Source organism: Somniosus microcephalus, chromosome 10 (genome assembly GCF_052327205.1).
Source record: "Somniosus microcephalus isolate GS21.2 chromosome 10, FLI_Smic_1.0, whole genome shotgun sequence".
Lineage (NCBI taxonomy): Eukaryota > Metazoa > Chordata > Chondrichthyes > Squaliformes > Somniosidae > Somniosus > Somniosus microcephalus.
The window spans coordinates 213,532,842-213,556,018 of record NC_140996.1 but is presented as its reverse complement, the minus strand read 5'-3'; the positions used below and the strand labels follow the sequence as shown (position 1 = coordinate 213,556,018).

General features: G+C 46.4%; 1 protein-coding gene across 1 annotated transcript in view; it reads right to left on the bottom strand.

Moving 5' to 3' along the window:
• LOC147112079 (SH2 domain-containing protein 1A-like) overlaps positions 1-23,177 on the bottom strand; it is an 89,728-nt gene that overhangs the window by 56,901 nt on the left and 9,650 nt on the right. The window contains exon 2 of the mRNA XM_085999598.1: positions 22,749-22,809. Coding sequence (XP_085855724.1) covers positions 22,749-22,809 — 61 coding nt within the window. The remainder of the gene's footprint in view (positions 1-22,748; positions 22,810-23,177) is intronic.

Genomic DNA, 23,177 nt, shown 5'->3' with positions numbered 1-23,177 from the left:
TCAGCATATATATTCCTTTTCTCTCTCTCGTCTACTTATCCAGCTTCCCCTTAAATTGAAGATGTATAAAAATAATAAAATCTACCCTTTTTTTAAACACTAAAAAGACTATCTAAAGTGCAATGGTCCAACGTGCAGGAAAGAACCTAGGCTGAAACGGTGAGTAGGAAGATGAGATGAATGAATTATTCTCAGGTAGAAACAATAAGGTGTATAACGAGCCACACATTGGACGCCCACATGCGATGGAGGCAGGCGGCTGACCTCGCACCACAATACAATGTCAGTTCATTTAATTTTTCGTGGCACGCCCAGTGCTTAGTATGGGAGCACCGTCGGGGTTGGAGAAATGGATTATCAGTTATTCCATCAGTTATTAAAGGGCTGCTGGCTGCCTTGAAAGACAGATTCGTTTTTTGAAGACAAAAACGTTGTCATGCTGGCAGAGCGGATTGAAGCTCCAACAGGGTAGGACATAGTACGTACATCCCTTTACCAATGGCCTCATTGTTGGACATGCGTTGAGTAGCAACCAGATGCTGGGAAGGGAGGAAATATTACCACGGTTAACCAACAAATTCTTGCACATCTCCCACTACACTTTGTCGAGTAGCATTTACACAGGTCTGAGAATAGGTCATCTGTCTCAGCCGGTGTCAATGCAGGCAGCAGGAAAATCTAGAGAAGGGAAACTTGAAGAAAACAAACATAATCCCTTTCAAAATAAAAGGTAGGAGATAAATATGGAGTAATAAGCACTAATTCTCCTTAATTTTTCTTCATGCATTCATTCTCAGGTTGTGGGTGTCGCTGGCAAGGCCAATATTTATTGCCCATCCCTGGTTGACCTTGAGAAGGTGGTGGTGGGCCTATTAGGCACCACAGACTCCAATAGAACGTTTTAATGTGTTTAAACTTGTTTTAACTCCTTGATGTCATGTAAACTATCAAACATTTGAACAAATGTTGAATTGGGGTAGAGTTTCAGCATTGCGCGCAATCGGCAATCCAGGCGTAAATTGCACTCAAATTTGCACTAGTTTTCCGAAGTGATGTTATGGTACAAGTTTCCACTCAAAATCATTTGCATAATCACAAACGTAAACTCTTCCATGAACCAGCGCAATTGAGCAGTGTTTTAGAACGTAATGATTTATTATTTTTCCTCGCATTAAAAAATATTCCTTGGCGTATTTAAAAGTGGCAGTTTTATTAATACGGCTGAAAATGGGTTTATCACAAAAAATAAGCATTTTTTAATAAGAGGGTCTAGACCACCACCTATGAGGAGCCCGATTTTAAATCACTGAAAATTACTTTAAAACTCAGTGCAGAACCATTTATTAGTTTCATTGGTGTACACTAGTCAGTTTTGTAGAAAATTAAATATTTTTAAATATTTTGCGCTGGTTTGTCCGATTTCGGGGGGAATTGCACTGGATAAACCAGCGGAAACTCTACTCCAATGGGTCCATCTCACAATTTGGTCACAAGTGTGCAGTGTGACAGTAGTGTGGGATTTATCCATGGATAATGAAAACATTATTTAGATGCCAAACATTGGCAAAGTAACAATTGCCATAAATTCCTTTCAAAAAGTTGAAAGAGAAAGAATTCTAATGCTGCCCCTAATATTATACACAAATGTGCACATTGTCGTTTGAACAGAGATGCAGGTCAGAGATGAGAGGTTGGGTTAAATCAGCAAAATCGGACTCTCTTCTCCATCCCTTTCTCCCAATATGCATCATGTTTAACGAAGGTGTTATTATATCATTGGAATGTGGATAGAAATTAGAAAAAGACTTGCATTTATATAGCACCTTTCATGACCACCGGATGTCCCAAAGCGCTTTACAGCCAATGAAGTACTTTTGGAGTGTAGTCACTGTTGTAATGTGGGAAACGCGGCTGCCAATGTGCGCACAGCAAACTCCCGCAAACAGCAATGTGATAATGACCAGATAATCTGTTTTTACTGAGATTGATTGAGGGATAAATATTGGCCAGGACACCGGGGATAACTCCCCTGCTCTTCTGCAAAATAGTGCCATGGGATCTTTTACATCCACCTGAAGGAGCGGACGGGGCCTCAGTTTAACATCTCATCTGAAAGACGGCACCTCCAGCAGTGCAGCACTCCCTCAGTACTGCACTGGATTGTCAGCCTAGATTCTTGTGCTCAAAGTCTCTGGAGTGGGACTTGAACCCACAACCTTCTAACCCAGCGGTGAGAGGGCTACCCACTGAGCCACAGCTGACACAAATTAGAGATACAATAATGGGTCACTAGGAGTTACAATGCAGTAATCCAATCTGGCTTAGAAAGCCTGGCTGAAGGCTGAATATTTATTTTCCGTTTTTAATCTTTTTTTCTCCTCCTGATTGGGAGGTGCTAATGGTTGCTGGTGTTTACTGCAGTGCTGTCAACATTTCACAAATTCTAGGTGTAAGATTTTGAGTTGTAAGCCATATGCCTCATGTGTCACCTTTTGCAACAAAAAAAAGAGCAAGAACTCAAGAAATCAAGAAGACTATTGAGAATTTCTGACAGAGATCTTAAACGTGGAACATAACAACATGAGAAATAGGAGCAGGAATAGGCCACTTGGCCCCTCGAGCCTGCTCCGCCATTCACTAAGATCATGGCTGATCTTGGGCTCAAAGCCACTTCCCTGCCCGCTCCCCATAACCTTCACTCCCTTATCTTGCAAAAATCTGTCTATCTCCACCTTAAATGTATTTAATGACCCAGCCTCTACAGCTCTCTGGGGCAGAGAATTCCACAGATTTACGACCCTCTGAAAGAAGAAATTCCTCCTCATCTCAGTTCTAAAAGGGCGACCCTTTATTCTGAAACTATGCCCCCGAGTTCTAGATTCCCCCACGACGGGAAACATCCTCTCTGCATCTACCTTGTCGAGCCCCCTCAGTATCCTATATGTTTCAATAAGATCACCTCTCATTCTTCTAAATTCCAATGAGTATAGGCCCAGCCTGCTCAACCTTTCTTCATAAGTCAACCCCTCATCTCAGGAATCAACCGAGTGAATCGTCTCTGAACTGCCTCCAATGCAAGTAAATCCTTCCTTAAATAAGGAGACCAAAACTGTACGCAGTACTGAAGGTGTGGTCTCACCATTACCCTGTACAGTTGTAGCAGGACTTCCCTGCTTTTATACACCAACCCCTTTGAAATAAAGGCCAACATTCCATTTGCCTTTTTGATTACTTGCTGTACCTGCATTCTAACTTTTTGTGTTTCATGCACAAGGACCCCCAAGTCCCTCTGAACTGTAGCATTTTATAATCTCTCTCCATTTAAATAATAATTTGCTTTTTTATTTTTCCTACCAAAGTGGATAACCTCGCACTTTCCCACATTACACTCCATCTAAACAAATGTTTGCCCATATATCACTTTGCAGGTTCTTTAAGTCCTCTGCACAACTTGCTTTCCCACCCATCTTTGTATCATCCGCAAACTTGGCTACATTACACTCGGTCCCTTCATCCAAGTCATTAATGTAGATTGTAAATAGTTGAGGCCCCAGCACCGATCCTTGTGGCACCCCACTAGTTACCGTTTGCCAACCAGAAAATGACCCATTTATCCCAACTCTCTGCTTTCTGTTAGTTAGCCAATTCTCTATCCATGCTAATATATTACCCCCAATTCTGTGAGCTCTTATCTTATGTAGTAACCTTTTATGTGGCACCTTATCGAATGCCTTCTGGAAATCTAAATACACCACATCTACTGGTTCACCTTTGTCCACCCTGCTCGTTTACTCCTCAAAGAACTCCAGCAAATTTGTTAAACATGATTTCCCTTTCATAAAACCATGCTGTCTCTGCTTGACTGCATTATGATTTTTCAAATGCCCTGCTACTGCTTCCTTAATAAAGGACTCCAACATTTTCCCAATGACAGATGTTAGGTTAACTGGTCTATAGTTTCCTGCTTTCTGTCTCCCTCCTTTCTTAAATAGGGGTGTTACATTTGTGGTTTTCCAATCCGTTGGGACCTCTCCAGAGTCCAGGGAATTTTGGTATATTGCAACCAATGCATCCACTATCTCTGCAGCCACTACTTTTAAGACCCTGGGATGCAGGCCATCTGGTCCAGGGGACTTGTCATCTTTTAGTCCCATTATTTTACCAAATACTATTTCCTTAGTGAAAGTGATTGTCTTTAGTTCCCCCTTCCCTGTGGCCCCTTGATTATCCATTATTGGGATGTTGTTAGTGTCTTCTACTGTGAAGGCAGATACAAAATATTTGTTCAGAGTCTCTGCCATTTCCCCATTCCCCATTATTAATTCCCCAGTCTCATCGTCTAAGGGACCAACGTTTACCTTAGCTACCCTCTTCCTTTTTATATACCTGTAGAACCTCTTACTATCTGTTTTAATGTTTCTTGCCAGTTTACTCTCATAATTCATCTTCTCTCTCTTTATTTTTTTTAGTCATCCTTTGCTGGTTTTTAAAAATTTCCCAATCCTCTGGTCTCCCACCAATCTTGGCAACATTGTATGCCTTCATTTTCAATTTGATACCATCCTTTACTTCCTTAGTTAGCCACGGATGGTGCTCCCTTCTCTTAAAATCTTTCTTTCTCACTGGAATATATTTTTGTTGAGAGTTATGAAATATCTCCTTAAATGTCCGCCACTCCATTTCAATTGTCTTACCCTTTAATTTATTTTTCCAGTCCACTTTAGCCAGTTCTGCCCTCATGCCATTGTAATTGCCTTTGTTTAAGATCAGGACACTGGTTTGAGATACAACTTTCTCACCCTCCAACTGAATTTGAAATTCAACCATGCTATGATCACTCTTTCTTAGAGGATCCTTTACTGTGAGATCATTTATTAATTCTGTCTCATTACACAGTACCAGATCCAAGATAGCCTGCTCCCTGGTTGGTTCCATTACATACTGTTCTAGGAAACCATCCCGGATGCACTCTATGAACTCCTCCTCAAGGCTGCCATGGCCAATTTGATTTGTCCAATCAATATGGAGATTAAAATCACCCATGATTATTACCGTACCTTTTTTACAGGCCTCCATTATTTGTTGATTTGTTGATTTATACTGCAATACGTTAGAAAAAAGGACTTGCATTTATATAGCGTCTTTCACGACCTCAGGACGTCCCAAAGTGCTTTACAGCCAACTAAGTACTTTTGGAGTGTGGTCACTGTTGTAATGTATGTTGGTAGGAAGTCAAATCTCCCCACCAAATGCGGGATAGTTTTTAGGCCTGACTAACTATACATGTTTTAAAGTGTTTGATTTGTCTCCCTTTTTGTGGTCACTGCCAATGCCACTGAGCAATTATCAGCCAACACCTTTTGTAGAGATATTTATCAGAACGCAATGGTGGCAAGGACATATCCACAATTCATGAATATCAGATGACTCGAGAAACTTGATAAGTTGTGGCTGCAGTATATTACAATCTCCACGATGCACTGCAGCATTCTCACCTAGGTTACTTCAACAGCACCTCCCTCCCCTGCAACCTCTGCCACCACAAATGCTAGATTTTGAGTTGTAAGCCATGTGCCTCGTGTGCCACCTTATGCAAAAAAAAACAGAGCAAGAACTCAAGAAAACAAGAAGACAATTGAGAGTTTCTGGCAGAGATCTTAAACGTGGAAGACTGCAATACGTTAGAAAGCAGCAAAGTTGTGGGAATTCCATCAACGTCAAGTTTCCCCCCACACCACACAGCCCATCCTAACTTGGGCTTAAAACACCGTCCTTGATTGTCACTCGGTCACTAGCCTGGAATCTCCTTCCTAACACCATTGTGGGACCGCCATCACCACAAGCACCGCAGCAGTTCAAGGAGAAGGTCCACCACCACCTTCTCATGACATCTTAGAGATGGGTAATAAATGTGACCCTGCCAGCATTGCACACATCCTGAGGCCAAATTTTAAAAAAGTTATTTTGACTGGAATAAAATAAAGTTACGATCTAAATAATTAGTCATAAAAACATTCTGGCGTATTGTGTGCAGTTTTGTTCTCCTTATTTAAGGAGGGATATACTTGCATTGGAGGCAGTTCAGAGAAGGTTCACTAGGTTGATTCCTGAGATGAATGTGTTGTTTTTATGAAGAAAGGTTGAGCAGGTTGGGCCTATACTCATTGGAGTTTAGAAGAATGAGAGGTGATTTTATTGAAACATAGAAGATGCTGAGGGGGCTCGACAGGGTAGATGCAGGGAGGATGTTTCCCTCGTGGGGGAATCTAGAACTAGGGGGCATAGTTTCAGAATAAGGGTTCGCCCATTTAAAACGGAGATGAGGAGGAATTTCTTCTCGCAGAAGGTCGTGAATCTTTGGAATTCTCTACCCCAGAGAGCTGTGGAGGTGGAGTCATTGAATATATTCAAGGCGGAGATAGACAGATAGATATTTGAGCTACAGGGGAGTCAAGGGTCATGGGTAGCGGGCGGGAAAGTGGAGTTGAGGCCAAGATCAGATCAGCTATGATCTTATTGAATGGCGGGGCAGGCTCGAGGGGCCGAATGGCCTACTCCTGCTCCTATTTCTTATGTTCTTATTTCTGTATGAAATCATCTTAGAAACTTGTAAATAATGCAATTGTGGATGCAATGAAGTAACAGAAATCAAGAAAAGGCCTTTTGATCCATCAAACGTAGTCCTCCCACAGGCCAGGCTCAATCTATTCTATCTTGAACTCTGCTACACCCATTTAATCTTCCGAGGGGAAAGTTGTACCCAATAATTCCTGATCCCTAGTGGTGATCAAGTAAACTCCAAAGTATTCATCCATCATCACATCTTCACTATTTGCCTCTAACCTAGTATCCTCCATATAACAAATCCACCAGTCTCAGCAGCACAAGAACCATGGTGCCCCATTTAGTACTTGATCATCTCAGTCTATAGCTAACTCTACGACCATTCATTCTGTTACCAATTAAATATTTTTCCATTTTTGTTTTAATTGTCTCAATCTCTACTGCTTTTGCTGGGAGTCTGTTCAATATTTCCGCAACTATGTGGGAAAAAAAGTTTCTTCTAACCTCTAATCTTGCTTGAAAGTAGCTAATTTTAAACTTGCCCCTTCTAGTTTTGGATACATTGGCTCCCGGTCCAGCCTCGATTGTAAAATTGTCATCCTTGGTTTCAAATCCCTCCGTGGTCTCGCCCCCCTCCCTATCACTGTAACCGCCTCCAGTCCTACAACCTATCAAGATCTCGGCGCTCCTCAAATTCTGGCCTCTTGCGCATCCCCAATTTTCATCGCTCCATCATTGGCAGCCGTGCCTTCAGCTGTCCAGGCCCTAAGCTCTGGAATTCCTTCCCTAAACCTTTCTGCCTCTCTACCTCTCTCTTCCTTTAAGACACTCCTTAAAACCTACCTCTTTGACCAAGCACCTGTTCTAATATCTCCTTATGTGGCTCGGTGTTAAATTTTGTCTGAAAACGCTCCTGTGACGTGCCTTGGGCCGTTTTACTACGCTAAAGGCGCTATATAAATGCACGTTGTTGGTGTTCACAATCAAAGTCATATTGCCTGCTCGCAACTACATTATAGCAAATTAAATTACTAAATTGAGGCAACTATAGTCACATATATAGTACCCCAAGTATAGTACAGTGTACAAGATGAGTTTGTACATGTGTATATAGCACCAAACATTGAGAGTGCTGGGGAGAAGTGATTGAGTCTGAAAACAGTGACTGAATGAAAGGTCCAAAAAATAATCTGTCCTAGTTTGAAATACAGGCTGACTTCTCCTCTGAATAACTTCAAAGAAGCAGAGTGGCAAAGTATACATCGATATCATCTTTGTCTCTCCGCATTTTAGAAACCTTTTCAGAGCAAAGTGTTGGAGGTGTTGTCGCACTGTGTGGGAATTTGAATTCCCCGAAGGCATAGAATATGCTTATTGGGATATCTACTACAATCTGGGAGGAGTAGTTACGTGAAGAATAAGCTACTGACTTTCATAGCAACAACTGAAACGAACAGTTGCGTTTTGGTAGGGAACACAATCCCGAAGAGTTTAGCACTGGGTGAATCCATTAGACTCTATAAAATTGGAGGGAATTTCTTTCAAGTAATGAGGTTTATTTGAAGGATTTAATTTGGTTTGTGATCCAATTGAGCGACACAATGAAAAGAGTTTAACATGACGTCATTTTAAACACTTAGGGCTAGATTTTCAGTTGATAGCGCCAGCAGTTAGCGCCTTAAGAGAAGTGATTTTCGGGCGCTATGCGTGTAGCGCCCGTGCGCAGCGCAGTTTGCGCCCCGCCCCAAATTAAGTTGCCCGTTAGCGCCGGCGCAAAGTTTAGCGCCGGCGCAAAGTTTAGCGCCCGCCCGGATGCGCGCACAGAAAATGACGTCACATCCTCGTGCAACGCCCTTTGTGCGCCCCGATTCCAAACTTCAGTCGGACCGCCCCATTGTGCGGCTGGCAGCCGGAGCGTTTGGAAAAAGGAACGCAACACAACCAGCGCGGGCCCCGGGGGGCGCAAATTAAAGGGGACGTGCTCTCCAGTATAAAGGCCAGCCTTTTTTCAGAAAACACTCTTGTGCAACGCATTTCTGGAGACACAACAAGGAGGATAGCTAACTGGTTTCAAGCAGCAAGAGCTCAGGTATTTTTGGACTCAGGCCAGAGCGCTGCAAGTGGCCTTTTGGAAATTTGAGCGTTTGCCAGGATTTGATGGGGGTTGCATGGGGTGCCAACGCGGAGCTGCAGCTCCATCTCCTTAGGGCTCGCAGACGCATTGTGAGAGGGGCAGCCCTGGCTAGAGGCAGAGGGGGCTACAGGCGTCGGCCACGTAGGCCTTACCCAGTCAGGCTATACCGCCAGCAGCGCTCCTACCTAAACATGAGTGCCGCGCGATGTGTTAAAAGGCTCCGATTCCGAAAGGAGGTGATTGCAGAGATCTGCCACCTGCTTCGCCGAGATCTGCGGCCAAAGCTTAGGTGCAGGACGTCTCTGTCGGTGGAAGTGAAGGTGACGGTGGCATTGAACTTCTATGCCACCGGCTCCTTCCAATACGCTGCTGGGGACATAGCAAACATCTCCCAGTACGGCGCGCATCGCTGCATCCGCCAGGTGACCGAAGCACTGTTCAGAAGGAGAAGCCAATTCATCTCCTTCCCCATGGCCCTGGAGAGCCAGCATCAGCGCGCATTGGGATTTTCCAGACTCGGGGAATTCCCCTTGGTGCAGGGCGCCATTGACTGTACGCATGTGGCTTTGCGGGCCCCTCTGGAGCATGGCGAGCAGTATCGCAACAGGAAGGGCTACCATTCTCTGAATGTGCAGCTGGTCTGTGACCACAAGCAGCGCATCATGGCAGTCAATGCCAGCTTCCCAGGCAGCAGCCACGATGCCTTTATCCTGCGGCAGAGTACTGTGCATGACATGTTCCAGGCACAGCCTCCCCCAAGAGGATGGCTACTCGGGGACAAAGGCTATCCTTTGTGCACCTGGCTCATGACCCCGCTCCGCGCGCCCAGGACCGCTGCTGAAGAGGCCTACAACGAGAGCCATCAAACCACCCGCAACATCATCGAGCTAACTATTGGGGTCCTCAAGCAGCGGTTCCGCTGCCTTGATCGCTCCGGAGGAGCTCTCCAGTATTCGCCGGACCAGGTCTCCCAATTTGTGGTGGTTTGCTGCATGCTACACAACCTGGCTATCCGCAGGACTCAGGCACTGCCACCTGACATTGGACCAGCACCTCAGGAGGAGGAGCAGGAGGAGCATGAGGAGGAGGAGGAGGAGGAGCAGGAGTACGTTCCCAGGAGGGAGCGACCAGGGCCAAGGGCCGCACGACGCCACCTTGTTACACGGTACTTCTAAGCCCCCTGTCAGGGAATGGCCAGGGGCCATGAGGGAAGATGAATGCAGCCGCTCCGCAAGCCCTCAGCCGGCGAAGCCAACAAACACTAAGAAGAACAGCCATGGAGACTGCATGAATAAAGATAATTTTTTATTACACAAAAATGAAAAGCCCTTCCCACATGAATCCCCAAAAACAATAAACGGGCCCCACAAAAAGCCCAACAAACGACTCACTCCCACAAACTGGGGAGGAGTCACTCCACCTTTCTTCAAACCGGGCCTCAACGTCGGCCTAACGCAAAAAATAAGCCCTCCAACAACACAACCATGGGCAAAATAAAGATGGCCACCGCCATATAAAAGGAAAGCTGGCCACACCCTCTACTGAGTGGCCCGCGAGGGCGAGACCTTGCCCAGCCTTTTGCCTCCCCTGCCCGGCCTGCTGCTCCTTCGCAAGCTCTGCCCAGTGGCTGCTGCGAGCTGGGGAAGGTGCCTGAGGCTCAGATGCCCTTCCGCCAGATGCCGCTGGGGGGCGGCCTACACGGCGTTTGGGCCTCGAGGGGCCGTCTGCTGAGTGGCGCACCTGAGCCTGGCCACCATCAGCTGCAGCCGCTTGCCCTTGACGCCCCAGTGGGGGAATGGCGGTGATGGATGGCGCAATGTGGGCCAGCTGGCGTCTGGGATGCGCTGGCTGGTGCTGTGGTGCGGTGGCACTCGGCCGGGCCCGCACTGCAGGATCCGCAACAATCAGCCGAGGGGCGGCTTGCTGGGATGGTCCAGCGCGGCGGCTGCCCTGGCGATGCCTGCCTGAGACAGCGCGTGTGGCAGCAGTGAGTGCCCCTGTTGTCCTGGTGTGCGCGCGCATCACATCCGCCAGGGTCTTGACGGCATCAGTCAGCATGCGGCCACTCGCGGCAGTTGCTGCCTCGAACTCGCGCACACTGGTCGCCAGCGACTCGATGGCCTCAGGCATGCGCCCCACCACGCTCATGAGCTCCGTGTGGCGCCGGTCCGAATCCTCGGTCATCTTATCCAGCTTCCGCACCTCCTCCGAGGTGAAGGTGTCCGGACTGGAGTCGCGACTCTCCCGCTGGGGAGGAGGGGGCCGAACTAAGGGACCCTTGCCACGTTGGTGGCGGCGAGTGTGCCGATCAGCAGCACTCCCCTCTGATCCTTCCCCCCTTTGGGGGGAAGGCCGCGGGCCACGCGCACGGCTCCTGGGTGGCTGGACGCCACTGGTCCCAGAAGCTGCATTGCCCTGCGACAGTTCCTCCAGGCACTCGTCCAGTGAGGAGGTGTCAAGCATTTCCTCCTCTCCTGCGGGACGTGACTGTTCCCCCGATGGTCCGGCTTGCTCCTCCTCCTCCTCCTGCTCGGAGGTGCTGTCACTGGCAGCTTCAGGGTCCTGGTCGTCACCAGCTGAAAGCAGGAATGCACAAGAGTAGCTTCAGAGTGAGGAGACGGCGTCAGCGAGGGAGTTAGGACTGGTGGCATTCAGCGCATTGGTGGGACAGTGGCAAAGGAGGTAGCTCGGATGGGCCAGTGCGACGCGAGAGGGCCAAAAGGCGAGGTCCTTACCATTGCCGGGCAGTGGAGGGTCGGATACTCCGCACGCTGTGGGGACGATCACACGGGCTCCCATGAGCACACACACGCGCTCCTCCAGCCGAGTGAGCTTCTGCAGCTTGGCGCGGCCACCCCTGGCACGGGCCTGGCGATTAAAGGCTACTTTAGCCTGCAAGAGAAAGGGCGGGCTGTAAGTGCGCAGTGTAGCCCTGATGTAGTGTGCACTGCCTCCCATGGTGGAATAGCTTGGCCAGAGTGAAGCCCTGATGTAGTGTGCACTGCCTCCCATGGTGGAATAGCTTGGCCAGAGTGAAGCCCTGATGTAGTGTGCACTGCCTCCCATGGTGGAATAGCTTGGCCAGAGTGAAGCCCTGATGTAGTGTGCACTGCCTCCCATGGTGGAATAGCTTGGCCAGAGTGAAGCCCTGATGTAGTGTGCACAGCCTCCCATGGTGGAATAGCTTGGCCAAAGTGTAGAGTGCCGAATGGCCATTTGATGCTCATGACTGTCCCAATGCTGCTGGCTGAGGGCTGGCCAATAGGACTTTCAGCTCCCTTTGCCCATCATGTCAGGTGTACATGCAAGAATGAGGAGGAGACTGGAAAGGCTACTCACCTTGACAATCCTGGTCAGGTCGTTGTATTTTTTATGACATTGTTTGTGGGTCCTGGGGGCATCGCCGGTGAACGTCACCCTCTGGGCGATCTGCTTCCAGGCTTTGGTGTAGTCGTGGTGGGTTGGATTCCTCCCACTCTCTGGGAACAAGATCTTGCGCCTCACCTCCAGAGCTGTGACCATTATGTCCAGATCACCCTCTGAGAAGCGCAGGGCACGCTGACGGGCCCTCTCTGGCGTTGCCATGACTCCCTGGGGCTGAGCAGCAGTGTTGAGGCCCCTTTGCAAGGCTGCAGTGTGCAGGGCGTGGCAGCAGACCAATTCGTCCCTTCCCCCTTTAAGAGCTGGTCGGCGCCACAGGGTCTGCTGTCAGTCCAAAAATGACCGCACCCGCGCTGCGCCCCGCCTGGGCGCTATCCCTCTGGACCGCCGGCTTAGCGCCTAAAGATAGTAGTGGAACGCCTCTTTTAGCGCTCCACCAACCTCTTAGGGCGAAGCCACTGAATTCCCGGCAACGGGGCGCTACTTTGGGGCGGGCGCTAACTTCGGGCGGGCGCTAAGGTTAGCGCCCCAAAACTGCCTATACTGAAAATCTAGCCCTTAAGGCCTTGAAATTATGCTGTGGGGACATCAATGTCGTAACACTTAAAACGTTAACTGTTTTGTTCATTTCTGTTCACCGTTTAAAAGAATCCTTAACCTGCCATTTAAAGGCCCTTTCAGCTTTAACAGGATTGGTTTCTGCTTATTAGAAGGTGTTCGCAGCTGAAGAGGAGTTAGGTCTATAAAGATATAAATTGAAACAATATGTATTACTGAAGTGTATCCTCAATCTATAAAATGCAATGTTATTACTGAAACATTTGTAAATTTATTTTTCAAAGGAAAATCAAGAAAAATGCGAATCCGAACAAGAAATGAATGCGTAATTTTATTAGTTTCCCACCAGAAGCGATAGGTATGAAATGAGAGTTTTTTAAATTTCTGATGTTTAGTGATTTATGATGTGAATCAGTGTGGCTTTATGAGGTTGCACTGTGCCAGGCTCTCTCTGCATCCAGTCTGTGGTAATTAAGTATTTAATGCCTTTCACCAAATTATAGCAAACCAAAGATTAAATATTACAATGAGACTGTAAATCATTGTATTAATCCAATTGGAAGTAGTCAAGATAATTTTTATTTATTTTTATGTCCAGAATTAGATGCGAGGTTTGTGTATGTAACGTGAACCCGTGTTGATGGGGGTTGAGGGACAAGGGTCACGGTGGACTGTTTTTGATATTTATCCAGTTTTTTTTTAACAAGATACAGTATAAAGAATCCCCTGATGCTGCACAAGAGTACCAGGACAAGACTAGGCCAAGGAGAACTGCATAGCGGTTTATTCAGGCTGAATATTGATGGTAAGACCATAGAATCAGAAATTTATGGCACAGAAGGAGGCCATTCGGCCCATCGTGTCTGTGCTGGCCGAAAACGAGCCATCCAGCCTAATCCCAGTTCTTGGTCTGTACTGATACCAGGACGTTAAGTCATGCTATAAATATGAAGAAAGGTCTTATTATAATCTGGAGCATCTGAAAGGTCAGTCTAATAAGTGGGACACATATTTTCAGCAGATATGTGGACATTATGGGGGAAAAATTCAGTTGTTTGCACCTTCCGGTAGTGCCTTAAGAGGACACTAATGGGGCGCAAAGTAACTAGCACCCGGACGCAGCTATGTTTGCGCCACTCGTGAAATTAACTAGACATTTTGCAGCGGCGCTAAACACTACCGCCACGATCTCCTGCGCCAGCAGATCGTGACGTCAGTCGAGTGCGCAACGCCCCGGTAGCGGCCCGGACCGGATATTGAGTGGTGCCCCCTGCCTTACCGCCTGCCGCTAGCAACGACAGGTTGAGAGGAGCGTTTTGCAGTCAGAAAGGGACTGGGGGAGCGCTATTTAAAGGCGACCGCTTCCTGCCTTTTTTTGTCGGTGACATTTTTGCACTACGCATTCTGAGAGAGAGAGAGAGAGACTTCTGGAGAGATTCAACGCTGTGTGAAGGAGTTCTGAGTACTGAGCAGCACTTTGCAGGTTAATTTTGATTTGCTCTTCCTTGCTTCGCCAGCGCTCTGAGGTAGTGCCTTGCTCCTCAGCCTTTGCGCCTTAAGACAGGTGTGAAGCGCCTGATTTAGTGCTCCAATCACCTATCAGGGCGATAAAAGCCAAGTTTGCCGTCGGAGGCGATAATTAGCGCCAGGCGCTAAACTTTGCGCACGGCCGATAATGGCACCCCAAATGGGGCGATACTGAATTTTCCCCCTATATATGCAGGAGAATAAAAATCAGATAATCAGGGATAAATGGGCAAGTGAAAACATGGAGAGAGGAAGGCACAGGTGGAGCTTGGCATTGTTTAAACCTTCCACCTCCTATACCATTGTTTTTTTTTGCCCTACTCAGCTTTCTTTGCCTAAGCTTGAGTCTGTCCAATGTTCCCCTACCCTGCTTTTTTTTAGTATTTTTCTCAAGAGAAGATAAACCAAGTTATGCAACCTGTCCTCACAATTTAACCCTTTAAGCCCAGTATCATTCTGTGGAAATTTAATAGACTATACCCTTGAGTATAGAAGATTGTGGGGTGATCTGATCGAGGTGTTTAAAATGTTAAAAGGATTCGATAGGGTAGATACAGAGAAACTATTTCCTCTGATGGGTGAATTCAAGAATGAGGAGGACATCATCTTAAAATTAGAGCTAGGTCATTTAGGAGGGAAATCAGGAAGCACTTCTTCCACACAAAGGGTAGGATAAATCTGGAATTCTTTCTCCAGAAGGCTGTGGATGCTAGGACAATTGGAGCATTCAAGACTGAGATTGATAGAGTTTTGTTAGGTAAGATTATCAGGGGATATGAAACAAAGACGGGTAAATGGAGTTGAGGTACAGATCAGCCATCATCCAATTGAATGGTGGAGCAGGCTTGAGGGGCTGAATGGCCTACAACTGTTCCTATGTAGAGTTTTTTGAAGTCACCAGTTAGATAGATAAAGGGAATGTGGTAGCTGCAATGTGTATTCGATTACCATAAGGCACGTGTCTCTCAACAGGCTTCTTAGAAGGTACAAGAGAACACTGATAGAAAGTCGGTTGATGAATAGGAAACAAAAGGTTAAGGTAAATAGGTATTGCTCAGTCTGGAGAAGCGTGGAAGTGGTAAACTCCAGGCTCAGTACTGGTCCACTTTTGTTCTCGGAAAAATAGATGATTGAGAGTTGGATAGAAGGAACATACTCCCAAATTTGCCAATGACGCAAAAGTAGCAGATTTGCAAACAGTGAGCAGGACTGTAAAAGTGTTTAGGAAGACATAGATAGGTTAGCAGAATGGACAGACAGGCAGCAGATGCAATTTAATGCAGATAAGATTGAGATAATACATTTTGGGAGAAAAACAAGGAATGGGAATACACTCAATGGAATGATACTGAAAGGTGTGGATAGACAAAGAGACCTAAGGGTTTAAAGTACAGAATTCACTGAGAGTGTGAGTGCAGATAGATTAAGCCATAAAAAGGCCAATAGAATTTTGGGATTCATAAATAAGAGTGTAGAGTACAAGAGAAAAGAAGTAATCAACAATTTATTTAAACAATATTGGTTAGGTCAAGTTACGGTACTGGGTGCAGTTTTGGACACTATTATGAAAAGGACATTAAACCCACAGGAAGGTTCCAGCATAGATTCACCAAAATTATGCCAGGAATGGAAAAATATAGTTATGATGAAGAGAGATGCAAGATACTGGGACTATTTCCACAAGAAAAAATAAAGGTTAAGAGAAGATTTAGTCAAGTTTTTTTTTAATTCTGAAGAGTTTTGATAAAGTGAATAAGGGATAGATGACATCCTCTAGTTGGGGAGTCAGTGACAAGGGGTTATCAAGTTAAAGTTATCATGAAGAGAGTGAAAGGAGAGAGGTTAAAATAAATGTCTTTACACCGAATGTTGTTGGATCATGGAATGCTTTGCTACAGGGTGTGGTTGAGGCAGAGACCATTGCTTGATTTAAGGGAAAATTGGATAAATGTTTGAAGCATAGAAAGATACATTGTTATGGGGAGAGAGCAAAGCAGGAGTGGTTTTGGATTGTTCGAGCAAAGAACCAGGACAGGCATGAGGAGCCAAATGGTCCCCTTCTGTACATTAAATTTCAATGGTTCGATGATTCAAAAAACAATGAATGTTGCCCTTAAGACTAAGGTTATACTGCACTACTGGCACTAACTGCAGAATGCAATGTTTAGGTTGACCAGTTCTATTGCCTGTTTTCAGATCACACACTGGCTGCTAAGGGAACGCTCTGTTTATTCCTGCTTACATGCATAGGCAAAGCTCGGACAATAAATGTTGAATGTTTTGAGAGCCCAGGCAGGAGCAGCCATTTCCTCAAAACATTAGATTCTGTTGTAGCTTTATGAGGTGCTGGGAGGCCCAACAGGTCACCCGTCTTACCAACCTGACACTGATCTGGAGTTATACGCTGCAAATTACTAAATCCAAGTGATGCACAGCCTCCCTGAGGAGATTCTCAAACTGCTCTATTCCAGACTCAGAGTAGGACCCGACTGTAGTTATACTGGCCTAGAAATTCAGTTAAGGCCCGCCAGCAGGCTAACGCCCAAAAGTTAGCGCTGCGCGCGGAGCCAGGTGCACCCGTCAGATATTCGGCTTTTGCGCCCCAAGTCGGAACCGGGCGCTATTCCAGGGTGTGCCCGCCCCTGCTTGGGGCACTGAAACTGAATTTCTGCGCTGTAGGCCCCGCTGCGCCACCCGCTGCGGAGCGGCAGGCTGCGGTACTGCAGGCCTCCTCCTTCTCTTAAGGGGGAGGTGCCTGCAACAGCGAGATCGCCGCTGGATTGTGCCGGCAAATGAGCCCGGCACCACGGAGAAGTGCCGGGCTCGCGGAAAGCAGCCGGCAATGCCGCGGGGGGGGGGTGGAGGAGGCCGGGGAAGGAGGTGCGGGCAGGCAGCCGCCGAAAAAGCGGCCGGCCGCACCTCCACCTTAAAGCGCCCCAGTAGCGCAGCAGTACAGCCCCGTTTTTCAATCGCTGTTTGCGGCCGCTGCAGAAGAGGCGGCCGCAACTAAATATGGGGTTTGGGCCGGAAGCGGGGCGGAACCGGGGCACTGCGCACACCGATGACGTCATCGGTGTTGGCGCAGCGCTACCGGCTACCGCCGCCATTACCGCAGCGCTGAATATCAGCGCACCCTCTTACACTGGCTCAGAAACCCTATTTGGGCGGTAACTGGGCGCAAAGCCCACTGAATTTCTAGCCCACTGCCTTTTGCACATTGATGCACAGCAGAAGCCACTTCGCATTGATATGAAAGTGGCAGTATGAATAAAGTTAAATTCTTTAATATTATATTGACCCGCTCAATTTAAATGCATATAATCTAGTCTAATAGCTGCTTCTTCTTATCGTGTCCACGGACAGTCTATACATAGCCCAGCCAGAACTGGACACATTTTTGTGCCTTGTTGTTGGATTCGGCAAGATCTGCAACAGTGCAGGGTTCCTCTAACGATGGGCATTGCAGGAGATGTTGCATAGTCTGTGCCTCAGTTCCACATTCACAAGTTGTCGGGCTGGTTGAATATCCACATTTGCTTAGTGACACCTTTGAGCAACCTACACCGGTCCTAAGTCTGTTAAGGCACTTCCAGATTGCCCAGTTGCAATTAGCTCCTGGGGGAAGGCTTTCATCAGGTAAAATTTCCATCGCTGGGGGTTGTTCAAGACTGGCGAGCCGGTCTTTCCACAAGGCGATGCGGGCTTCAGATGAGGTTGATTGTAATGGAACAACACTGTTCATGAAGCTCTTCCTTGACTTTAGGCGGCTGGGTGTAGGTGTATGACAATGCAAAGGGTGCCTCTCATCTGGTGTTTGACGGAGTCGCTCTTTCTTGCTGGCTACCGTTCTTCTTATATCAGGGGGAGCGATACCCGCCAGGATATATAGGCTGTTGGTGTTTGTTGGTTTTAAGCAACCTGTGATAAATCGGCAGCTTGCATTCAGAACGGCATCCATCTTCCTGGCATGAAATAACTGCTGTATTTCACTTAAATATACATAAACTGGCATGTTTTATCCTATTATTCATCCTTTCCTCCTTCAATAGCTATATCTATTGGACGATGTGGGATGTCCTATAGAATCAAATACTCTTTACAAAACAGTTGCGATTTCTACTGAAAGGGGCAGTCAAGATGTTGATTATAAGGTTGACAATGTGTGGGTGGGATGGGGGTTAGGATGAATTTAGAAATCGGTGGTTCGGGCCTAAGCAAGTCACCAATCCATGAGTAAACACGATACTTTCTGCATTGGTCACTGGGCTTCTGAAAACCGCAGTGCGTGTGAAAGGGGATGTCTTCACTTTGTAGATTCTGTATAACATGCTCATCGAAACAGGCGTCAAACAAGTCCGCAAACACCAAGGTCTGAAATCTTGACTGTACAATGGACCACTTCTGAGGGAAAAATAACTTTCTACCCAATGTAACTCAGTGACCTGTACAATACATTGGACTCCCTATTTTTAATAAACAATAGAGCTGTGCTCCAAAAGAGCTCTGTGCCTTAAAAAAAGGTTGAATTTGATTCATTGTCTGTCGTTGATTTAAGTTGTTTTAAAATCAATCACGACAATCAGGAGGGTTGACAGACCAGGGTTTAGTATCTTGTACTTAACTATGTGTGTGAACCAATAATATGTTGGCTACTGTCAATGTCGTCATATGATTCCTACTTTACCACAGTGACCACACTTCAAAAGTACTTCATTGGCTGTAAAGCGCTTTGGGACGTCCTGAGGTCATGAAAGGCGCTATATAAATGCAAGTCTTTCTTTTTTTTCCATGATGCTCCAAATCACAACAGTTGGCTTTCTTGTACCTGTGAACTATGGCATCTACAACACGGAGCATCTCAAACTTACCAGTGTTGCTTTCGTGCCCAGTCCACTTCTTGGGAGTGCTACCAATCTGGTTTTAGATTGTTGGCCCTTGTGTTTCAAGATCCATTCAGGGAATATTTTACCGCTCATCTATGAATCCTGTCGTATCCATTTAAAAGCAGATACTTCAGCAAAATGTTAAAGGTAGAGTTGCTACTTTCTGCAAGTCACCAAACCCAACAGGGAACAGGGTGGGGATGAGGCAGGGGTGGAATAATAACTTAAGTTATGATGTTTTATTTGCTGCTGATGAAATACATAGGCTGCCTTAATAATCAATACCTCCACACAAGAGAGAGAAATGGAAATTATTTTAGCAATAGGACTTCTGGTGTTGGTGGTTGTACATCTTACTTAACTGGAAAAATTATTCCCTCGTTTGAAACCATTTATGGAAAAAAAAAACAATGGCCCGTAATTTGCGGTCAGCGGCGAAGCAAAGGCGGTCGCCGCTGGCCCCGAAGTAAGCTTCCCACAAAGATCTCGCAATCTCTGTGACGAGAGGTTCGGCTTTTCCGACGTGTAATTCAAATCAACGGAGTATAGTGGGGATTCCCAGCGAAGAGCTGCTGTGACATCAACAAGCTGTCTAAGCAGCCAATCCAAATGCAAAATTCTCACAGACAGCAAACCAGGAAGTAGATAAGCTCTTAAACTTCTAAATGTTTAAAAATGTCAGAGAGAACAAAACAAAGACTGGGGCTTTCACATGAGGAAAAAGCAAACCTGAAATAAAGAATGACAAACTTGAAAAAAAATTATTTTAAAAGTTTCTTTAAAAATTTATTTTTTATTTAAATGAATAAATTTGACACTGCACAAAACTAAAATTAGTTTTTCATGCCCATAACCTTTGCTTAGCAGTCTATACGCTGTTAAAACCTCAGTTACACCCAATCCCTTAGGGTCTAACTTTTAGTGGGATATTTAACAGTGTAATTACTGCAGAAACATAGAAACATAGAAGATAGGAGCAGGAGTAGGCCATTCGGCCTGTCGAGCCTGCTCCGCCATTCAATGAGATCATGGCTGATCATCCAAATTCAGTACCCTGTCCCTGCTTTCTCCCCATGTCCCTTGATCCCTTTAGCCTTAAGAAATATATCTAACTCCTTCTTGAATATATTTAATGAATTGGCCTCAACTGCCTTCTGTGGTAGAGAATTCCACAGGTTCACCACTCTCTGGGTGAAGAAATTCCTCCTCATCTCTGTCCTAAATGGCTTACCCCTTATCCTTAGACTGTGACCCCTGGTTCTGGACTCCCCGCCATCAGGAACATCCTTCCTGCATCTAGTCTGTCTAGTCTTGTTAGAATTTTATAAGTTTCAATGAGATCCCCTCTCATTCTTCTAAACTCTCGCGAATATAAGCCTAATCAACCCAATCTCTCTTCATACATCATTCCTGCCATCCCAGGTATCAGTCTGGTGAATCTTCGCTGCACTCCCTCCATGGCAAGAACATCCTTCCTCAGATAAGGCGACCAAAACTGCACACAATACTCAAGGTGTGGTCTCACCAAGGCCCTGTACAACTGCAGCAAGACTTACAAGAAGAAGCGAGGTTTTCATCTGTTTCCCTGATTTGAGAGATTTCACTGATTGCCGGCTCTGTGGGGTTGGGGGGCGGGGCAGGTGGCACAGCGCAGCCTATGTTGGAGCTGTCAATGACAGACCGCAACATCAGGGTTTCCGCCTGCGCGTGCGCTAAGTCCCGTCGTTGCGGTCAGTTGCAAAGGCGGAATGACGGCGAACGCTGCCAGTTCGCCGTCATCTGGACCACAAATTCTGAGCCGTTATCTTTCCGACGAGCAGATCAACTGGCCCTTTTATCTTACTGGTGCCTGTGGGATCTTGCTGTGCCGTACTGGCTGCCTTTTGGCCTGCATAACTGCGACCATCTCCAACAAGCGAGACTCTAACAATCTCCCGTTGACATTCAATGGCATTACCATCGCTGAATCCCCCACTATCAACATCCTGGGGGTTACCATTGATCAGAAACTGAACTGGACCAGCCATATAAATACTGTGGCTACAAGAGCAGGCCAGAGGCTGGGAATTCTGTGGCGAGTGTCTCACCTCCTGACTCCCCAAAGCCCTTCCACCATCTACAAGGCACAAGTCAGGAGTGTGATGGAATACTCTCCACTTGCCTGGATGAGTGCAGCTCCAACAACACTCAAGAAGCTCGACATCATTCAGGATAAAGCAGCCCGCTTGATTGGCACTCCATCCACCACCTTCAACATTCACTCCCTCCACCACCGGCGCACTGTGGCTGCAGTGTGTACCATCTACAAGATGCACTGCAGCAACTCGCCAAAGCTCTTTCAACAGCACCTTCCAAACCCACGACCTCTACCACTTAGAAGGACAAGGGCAGCAGACGCATGGGAACATCACCACCTACTAGTTCCCCTCCAAGCCACACACCATCCTGACTTGGACCTGTATCGCCGTTCCTTCACTGTCGCTGGGCCAATATCCTGGAACTCCCTTCCTAACAGCATTGTGGGTGTACCTACACCATATGGACTGCAGCGGTTCAAGAAGGCGGCTCACCACCATCTTCTCAAGGGCAATTAGGGATGGGCACTAAATGCAGGCCTAGCCAGCCAGCGACGCCCACATCCCATCAATGAAAAAAAAACACGTCAAAAGTACTCATAGCGGCAAAGCGCCTTGGAACATACAGGGGATGTGAAAAGCTCTTTTTAAATGCAAGTGCTTTCTTCCTTTCAACAGTCGACCATCAGCCGACCTCAGAGCCGAGTGTAAACATCCTGCATCAGAGTTGAGGTGCTGCCAAGTTTTCTTGCGGCCAGTTCTGTTTTATCTTTAAAATAATATTAAAATCCCCTGTGAGTGCAGGCAGGTGTCAGTGCACAAAAAAAAACCCCAAGAAATATGCAGCCACAGCGATTGTGGAGACAGAGAAAGCTTTCCACAACCACCAATAGGTAAGCATTCTCACGGAAACTTTTAGAACAGCAGGAATTTGTAACCCATTAATTAGGCAAAAAGGGGCACATAGTCAGACTGGTGTTAAATGCAGTCTTCGTGTGTGGATAAGCACCTGTTCTTATGTATTGTATACAGGCCATGACGCTGTGCAACATTTGCAGATTTTATGAAGGACAAGCCCCAAACGATAACTGAACATAGGAGCATGTGCTTTGTGTCTTTGTTCATTCAATTATAACATTGCACCAAATACAAGCATCATATTAACAGCATCTTTAAATTCCGAGCCAAATGTCAGGGTCAATTAATCCCTCTCGTAACATCAATATTTTTATAGTTTACATTCCTTTAGGTTTTCCATGAGCAACTTTCCCCCTCTTTTTTGCAAGGTGGTTCCACTTTTGTTTCCTTTGAAGAAAAATTTGGTAACGTCTTTTGAAATGTGGAGTGTTGTTACTTCTTGCCACTATAATGTGTCCAAACAGTTCAGTTAGTTGATGTTTTCAGAGGTTTAGAGTTTAGGTAGTTTTATAAGTCATGATTTTCTGGCATTCCTTATCCTTATCCACCTCAGCAGCTTATTTAATCTGTTATTTAATTCCGAGGTACCTGTCTTTCTGTGTAAATATTGTCCTATTTTACCGCAGGTAGGGGCCGTAGAATGGACAAACTCCCTCAGATCTGGGATTCAGTGTGTTGCGAATGGCTTGAACAAGTTGTATTCCTTACCTGAACAGACCAATTTCCAGAAGTTTCAGAAATCCGGTAAGTATGAACAAATGTTCGATTCCTGGAGGGAAAAAAAATAAGGAACCAACTAGTAACATTTTAAAACCGAGATACCCACCCAAATTTGGGGAATAGGACTGGTTGTGCCTCAAGTGTCAGATGTGGCTCAGTAGGTGGCACCCTCGCCTCTGAGTCAGGAGGTTGTGGGTTCAAGTCCCACTCCAGAGACTTGAACACAAAATCTAGGCTGACGCTCCAGTGCAGTACTGAGGGAGTGCCGCACTGTCGGAGGTGTCGTCTTTCAGATGAGACGTTAAACCGAGGCCCATGTGTGCTCTCAGGTGGTCATAAAAGATCCCATGGCACTATTTTGCAGAAGAGCAGGGGAGTTATCCCCGGTGTCCTGGGGCCAATACTTATCCCTCAATC